General features: G+C 46.2%; 1 protein-coding gene across 5 annotated transcripts in view; it reads left to right on the top strand.

The window, feature by feature from the left end:
* MARCHF7 (membrane associated ring-CH-type finger 7) overlaps positions 1-6,860 on the top strand; it is a 137,696-nt gene extending 130,836 nt beyond the window's left edge. For 4 of the 5 annotated variants that reach the window (XM_063933668.1, XM_063933670.1, XM_063933669.1 and 1 more), the window contains 3 exons: positions 2,468-2,581; positions 3,569-3,617; positions 6,528-6,860. In XM_063933668.1, the coding sequence (XP_063789738.1) occupies positions 2,468-2,581; positions 3,569-3,617; positions 6,528-6,562 (198 nt within the window). In that variant the 3' untranslated portion in view covers positions 6,563-6,860. The remainder of the gene's footprint in view (positions 1-2,467; positions 2,582-3,568; positions 3,618-6,527) is intronic. The other variant, XM_063933672.1, reaches the window with a different exon arrangement.
* Positions 6,861-7,782: the final 922 nt, after the last annotated feature.

Genomic DNA, 7,782 nt, shown 5'->3' with positions numbered 1-7,782 from the left:
GCAAGAACCAGGGTGTCGCTGCGGTGGTGGCTGCAGAGGGTTCATCTACTAGAGGGCCGCAGATTCGGAATACAGGACTGGGTCCTGGGGACCACGGATGCCAGCCTTCGGGGCTGGGGTGCAGTCACACAGGGAATAAAATCCCAAGGACTATGGTCCAAAACAGGAGTTTTCACTTAACATAAATTTTCTGGAGATAAGAGCCATTTACAAGGCCCTAAGCAAAACAAGGCCCCTGCTTCACCAGCCGTACTGATCCAATCAGACAACATCACGGCGCTCGCCCATGTAAACAGGCAGGGCGGCACAAGAAGCAGGAGGGCGATGGCAGAAGCCACAAGGATTCCCCGTTGGGCGGAAAATCATGTGGTAGCACTGGCAGCAGTGTTCATTCCGGGAGTGGACAACTGGGAAGCAGACTTCCGCAGCAGACTCCACCCGGGAGAATAGGGACTTCATCCAGAAGTCTTCCAAATGCTGGTAAACCGTTGGGAAAGACCACAGGGTGACATGATGGCGTCCCGCCTCAATAAAAAGATATTGCGCCAGGTCAAGGGAACCTCAGGCGATCGCTGTGGACGCTCTAGTGACACCGCGGGTGTACCAGTCGGTTTATGTGTTCCCTCCTCTCCCTCTCATACTCAAGATACTGAGGATAATAAGGAAAAGAGGAGTAAGAACTATACTCATGGTTCTGGATTGGCCAAGAAGGGCTTGGTACCTGGAACTTCAGGAGTTGATCTCAGAGGACCCATGGCCTCTGCCACTCAGACAGTATCTGCTGCAGCAGGGGCCCTGTCTGTTCAAAGACTTACCGCGGCTGCATTGATGGCATGGCGGTTGAACACCGGATCCTGAGTGAAAAAGGCATTCCGGAGGAAGTCATTCTTATCCTGATCAAAGCCAGGAAGGATGTCAGCCTGAAGTGCAGACGTTGTAAGGGAGTGCTGCATATTCAGCCCCTTTTTTGTGCCCCAGTGGCACCTTGGGATCTCAATGTGGTTTTGAAGTTCCTGGAATCACATTGGTTTGAGCCACTTAAAACCGTGGATTTGAAATATCTCACATGAAAAGTGGTCATGTGTTGGCTCTGGCTTTGGCCAGGCATGTGTCAGAATTGGCGGCTTTGTCATAAAGCCCTTACCTGACTTTCCATATGGATAGGGCAGAGTTGAGGACTCGTCCTCACTTTCTCCCGAAGGTGGTATCAGGTTTTCACTTGTACCAACCTATTGTGGTGCCTGCTGCTACTAGGGACCTGGAGGATTCCAAGTTACTGGACGTAGTCAGGGCCCTGAAAAATTATATTTCCAGGACGGCTGGAGTCCGGAAAACTGACTCACTGTTTATCCTAGATGCACCCAACATGCTGGGTGCTCCTGCTTCTAAGCAGACTATAGCGCGCTGGATTTGTAGCACTATTCAGCTTGCGCATTCTGCGGCGGGACTACCGCAGCCTAAATCTGTAAAAGCCCATTCCACATGGAAGGGGGCTCATCTTGGGCGGCTGCCCGAGGGGTCTCTGCTTTACAACTTGGCCGAGCTGCCACTTGGTCAGGGGCAAACACGTTGCAAAATTCTACAAATTTGATACCCTGGCTGAGAAGGACCTTGAGTTCTCTCATTCGGTGCTGCAGAGTCATCCGCACTCTCCCGCCCGTTTGGGAGCTTTGGTATAATCCCCATGGTCCTTACGGAGTTCCCAGCATCCACTAGGACGTCAGAGAAAATAAGATTTTACTCACCGGTAAATCTATTTCTCGTAGTCCGTAGTGGATGCTGGGCGCCCATCCCTAGTGCGGATTGTCTGCAATACTTGTAAATAGTTGTTGTTACACAAATCGGGTTGTTATTGCGAACCATCTATTCAGAGGTTCCATTGTTATCATACTGTTAACCGGGGTTCCTATCACGAGTTATATGGTGTGATTGGTGTGGCTGGTATGAGTCTTACCCGGGATTCAAAATCCTTCCTTATTGTGTCAGCTCTTCCGGGCACAGTGTCCTAACTGAGGCTTGGAGGAGGGTCATAGGGGGAGGAGCCAGTGCACACCAGATAGTCCTAAAGCTTTCTTTAGATGTGCCCAGTCTCCTGCGGAGCCGTCTATTCCCCATGGTCCTTACGGAGTCCCCAGCATCCACTACGGACTACGAGAAATAGATTTACCGGTGAGTAAAATCTTATATTTTTTTTTTGTAATATTCATGCTTGGCTGTTTTTAGTAGGGTGCTGTGCCCTGCTGAAACATCCTGCCTGGTGCCGCGTGAGTTGATCCCATGTGTACAGCATCTATTCACATTAAAGGGAGAGCTTGGGGGAAGTAAAGCACCTTCGTAAGTGCTGGGCACGCCCTCATTAGTGATGAGAACAGAGCACTGCCCTTCTCCCATAGTGATACCAATTTAATGCCTTTGCACTGTAGAAAATTATGTTCACCCCTGACCGTAACTGTCTGGTTCTTTTCAGGCTGAATATGAATTCATAAGCTCTGGACTGTACTTGGTTGTATTACTCCACCTGTGTGAACAGCGTTTCTCTGACATGTTGGGAGCAACTAATGAAGCAAACACTCGGGTCAGAGTGAGTTAATGCACTGATTAAACAATGCCGCTTTTTTTTTTTTTTTTTTTTTTTATTAATCTGGTATCTTAATTATTTGTTAGCAATACAAATCAAACAACCATGTTGTCAACAAAGTACACAGGACATAAGTGCAAAAAGTGCATTACAATCAGTCTAGGAGTCCATCGATGAGCCCTCTCCCCTAGCAGCCTGGAAAGACTCAATCTATCACACTTATCATGGACTTTAGACAGAGTTGTGGCTTTTAAATAGATGCCTTAAGATCGGAGGAGACTTTATGCAATTCATGGTAGAAAGTGTTAATTCTATAATGGGGAATCTGCATCAGTCTGGGCAGTGGAATTGCCAAACCTATACTGCTTGTAGAAGTGAATGAGGAAGACCAGGTGCAATAAAGCCAGAAAGCAGAAATTGCACTACACCTGCTGTATACGGTCTATAACCAAAAACTTCTCTCCTATTAACATTCCTAGAAGTTTTTAGGTTGGATGGACATTTTAACAAGTTAATGTGACCCACAGCAGTCGGGTGGGGCAATGTCTTCCACATATGGCCTTACACAATGCCTCTTAAGCATGTCGAACTCTTGTGTACTTGTACGGTACATGGCCATTTCCTTAAGTTTGTGGCCCTCAAAGTCCTGTCTTTACCATTGCATTTACTGTAAGTGCAACATTTGCCCTGAGCTGCAGCAAATAATCCCCAGTGAAACTGTTTAGTGTGAGCTAGACAAGGAGTTCCTGGTTTAGTGCAAATGTTGGGCAACACCAGCAATTGAGCTTATGACAAAGTATAAAGCTGTTTTTAAAATGTAATATTTACAGAATGATATAACTGTAACCGGTTAAGCCAGTTGTCATATGGGGGCAATACACTGTATTATACATATAAATGTAAGGCACTTCCTTGGCATAGTCATATGGCCACTTTCAGAGTGACTCGGGGGTCCCAGCCTTAAATCTTATACATGTTTTTCCTTTACAGTTCATAAACCTTGCTAGGACACTCCAAGCACACATGGAAGACCTTGAAAGTAAGTTGCGACAGTACAATAGTGAGTTGAGCATTTATCAATGACCGTTTATAGGTAATGGGCACTATGAGCCTGAATAGTTTAAAGTAAACCACTTTGAACATCTTCAAAACTGCTGATATCTAGGATTTTAACAAAGCAAAATATATATATATATATATATATATATCTCCTATATAATAGCCCTGTGACTCTGCCTGGCCCTCTAACACTGGGCGTGGCTAGGAGCTCTCATTGGGTTAGTGGCAGGTCTATCACACCCAGTCCACAGCTGATTGGGTGAGAAACATCCTCCCACACAGGTTACATCCAATGGGAGGCTCTGCCTTTGGCTGCTGTGTTTTCACAGAGCAGGATTAACATTGGGGCACACCCCAAAATAGGCCCACTGCATCTGCAGCAACATACCCTCCAACAATTTACACCTAAAAATTGCTTCAAATTCGAAAAGGGGGCATGGCCATAGGTACAGCGGCGGGACCATGCCCCTTTTCCTAGACTTTCAATGGAAGCTTGGAGGGTCAAAAAATGGTAGACCATAAAAAAAAGGGGACTGTACCTGCCAAAAAGGTCCAGCTGGAGGGTATGCCACTGCATCTGCAGCAAGTCTCTGCACTGTAGATAGGACGCTGCAGTAAAAGCATGTTTTTTTTCCCTATGTCCTGCTGCCAGTCCACCGGCCCCCTCCGGCATCAACAATACCCACTCCCTCGCCATGGCGCAGGTGGAACAAAAGCTGCTGCAGCCACCGGCATAGATGTGTATGAAAGCGGCGCAGCAGAAGGCTTTCATAGCCCTCCATGCACCGCATACTCTGAGCCCCGGAGCCTCCTCTGCGTGTGATGTCACAGAAGTGCCTCCCCGCCACAGCCGCGCCCAGACTCCGCAACACAGCACCTGGGCTGCCGGCCTGGAAGCCCTGAGATGGCTAATGTAACGGATAGAGCAGGTGATATCGCGGAGGGTAATATATGGACGCTGAATCAATGTAAAAGGTGACAGTGCTGTGCAGTGGGTGTGCAGTCAGGGCCGGTGCTAGGGTGTTCGGTGCCCCCCTGCAAACTATAAATTTGCACCCTCGCATACTTTACAAAGGCACAGCTCACATAATACCCCCTGTAGTAGAGACACTTACTTACACATGTAACGCCCCCTGTACCAGAGACTCTTACACATGTCACACCTCCTGTACCAGTGACGTTTACACAAGTAACACCCCCTATACCAGTGACGCTTGCATACGTAACGCCTCCTGTACCAGTGACGCTTACATACATTATGCCACAGTCACACACAACATACACATATATATGTGTATGTATATGTGTGTACGTACATACATACATACATACATACATACATACATACATACATACATACATACATACATACATACATACATACATACATACATACACTGTATATACACACTCTTTCCAGACACTTACCTAAAGAAGGCTGGCTGAAGGTGTAGCAGCTCATCCTCCCTGCTGCAGCATGGTCCCATGTAGCTCCGCCCCATATTCCATCTAGCTCCGCTTCCTTTGGCGCCCGCCCGCCACTGAATGTCACACCGGGGAGGGTAAGAAAAGGCTTTGTGCTGCCAGCGCCGAGGGGGAGAGGAGGTTTTGTGCTGCTGGCGCCGCTGCATGTGTGACAGCAGCAGGGATAGCAGCAGTAGCTCAGCACAGGGATGCAGAGCAGGGAGAATGCCTCTCCTTCCTGGTGACTCCCTGCAGTGCATCCCTTTGCTGAGCGGCTAGCACTGGGCCTGTGTGCAGGGTCACTGACACTGCACAGCACTCGCCTTTTTACATTGATTCAGCCAGTCACTCGGTTCTGCCAGCCAGTCACTATTGTTAGCACCAGTGTCCCAATGCGCCGCATTACAGGGAAGTAGACGCACTAAAACTACAGCTCCCAGCAGTCCTTAGCGTAGAAGCATTCCGGTCCTTAGGGCTGCTGGGACCCCCTCCCCACCTGCAGCAACACCGCATCCTCCCCCACCCGCAGTGGCTCTGGACCACCACCTGCGGCACCCACGCACCCTCCCCCACCTGCGACACCACCACACCAGCCCCTCCCCCACCTGCGGCACCACCGCAACTGCCCCTCCAGCGGCAGCCCAGGATCCCATCTGCATCTTCCCTGCACCCACCACTCCCCCAACCAAAGCACATACTAGGTGATTCATCAGGCTCTGAGTGCACTGTTCACGCCACTGCAAGGGGCTTCGAACCCCTTAACCATTGCATGCTCTTTGTCCGTGCAATATTTAACCACTCACACAATTATGATTGGATGTAATACCCCATATAATAAAAAATTGCACGCCACAAGGGTATGCAAGAGTTAAGGGGGCGTAGCCCCTTACGACGGTGTGAAGAGCACCCGTAGGGCGCGACGAATCACCTAGTAATTTATATATTTTTCCATGAAAAACTAGTCTTCAAGTGTGTGTGTGTGTGTGTGTGTGTGTGTGTTTTTTTTTTTTTTTTTTTTCTTTTTTTTTTTCCCCTCCTCTCCCTTGTTCCTCAAACGGGAAACAGCTGGCTTCCGCCAGATGGGATCCCGGCAGTCAATATACCAACCCCAGTATCCCGAAGGAGGATGCAATGCCGGCATTACATTACCGATGGCCAGCATCCCAACTCCTCACAGCAGGACACACTAGCGTCCTAGTGCGGTTGAGGTTAGGTTTGTCCATCAGCAGATTGTACTGATCCCCCTTCTCCCCCACCCCCTCGAAACTGCAAACTGCAGTAAGTTGTTTTTTTTTGTTTGTTTTTTTTTATAGTAACTTTTTACAGAGCCTGGGTACAAGCTTCCCTACAAAACTGATAGACGTAGTGATAAAATGTTAACCATGTATCATTCTTAACCAAATCAGGGTTTTGTGTTTTCCCTTAGCTTCAGAAGATGATTCAGAGGACGAAAGGGTTTGAGAACACTTGTGGGACACGATGCGACTCCTGCAGGCTTACAGCTGATCCATCTGCAGACGTGCTGCATTTATTAAAAATTTTCTGCTTGTCATGCCTATTAAATCACTCACAGTATCTCGCCCTCTATTCACTTGTTGCACTTGCTGATGAGCAATCTTCTAATACAGAATCTGTGAAAAAGAACTAGACTGGCATTTAACCTGTGCTACATGCCTTTCTTTCTTTCTTTCTTTCTTTCTTTCTTTCTTTCTTTCTTTCTTTCTTTCTTTCTTTCTTTCTTTCTTTCTTTCTTTCTTTCTTTCTTTCTTTCTTTCTTTCTTTCTTTCTTTCTTTCTTTCTTTCTTTCTTTCTTTCTTTCTTTCTTTCTTTCTTTCTTTCTTTCTTTCTTTCTTTCTTTCTTTCTTTCTTTCTTCTTTTCTTTTTTTTCTTCTCTCAACCTTTTGTCTGTTGCATTATCCTTGTTTTTTTACATGTTAAATTCAACGTATGCTTAATATTTCTTTAATCCTGCCATGTTGCCTACAGCCAGTGATGGCAACAATTTAGTGAGTTAAACAGTATACATAGTACTGCAGACATTTCACTGGGAGCTAGTGACATAACAAGCATTTTGTCCATCATTCCTCAGTGATGTCACTTGCTCATAGAGATCTGGTGTGATTAGTCAGCACACCAAATGACTGCTTCCTACACCATATAGGCAGAGGCCATTACTGTTTCAGTGGATGGGGGGCTGGGGTGGAATATGCTAAATTGTATTCTTAAAATGTTAAATGGTTAACTCCACACCTTCTATTGCAGACTCCTATTTTATATAACGGTTTGCCTCCAGTCTGCACTAATAGGGATTTTGTATAATTATTTGTTAATTTGTCACCTACCCCTTCCTTCCATATCTGCCTTGTACTAATTTAGTAAGGGATGGTAAAATTTCTACGTAATGACTTGATGATCTGACTTTTTTTTTTTTCCCCCCCCCACCCAGATTCAGTATAGAGCACATCTTACAATCAAAAACATTGTATAATGTTCCAGGACTTAAACCTGGATGTTACAAATTTTAATCACTTGTAATTGTAGACCCCTGTATATTCACTTTAAATAATCATTGATGTTTTAGTTGTATGATAGAAAAAATAAAGATGATGGCTGTATTTTTGGCTTTGTAATTTTTTTATTTTTTTTTTAAATGTTTGCGTACGAGCAATGTTGCAATTGGT

Source organism: Pseudophryne corroboree, chromosome 7, assembly GCF_028390025.1.
Source record: "Pseudophryne corroboree isolate aPseCor3 chromosome 7, aPseCor3.hap2, whole genome shotgun sequence".
Taxonomy (NCBI): Eukaryota; Metazoa; Chordata; class Amphibia; order Anura; family Myobatrachidae; genus Pseudophryne; species Pseudophryne corroboree.
Note: the sequence above shows the minus strand (reverse complement) of the source record. Positions and strands in the feature narration are given on the sequence as shown.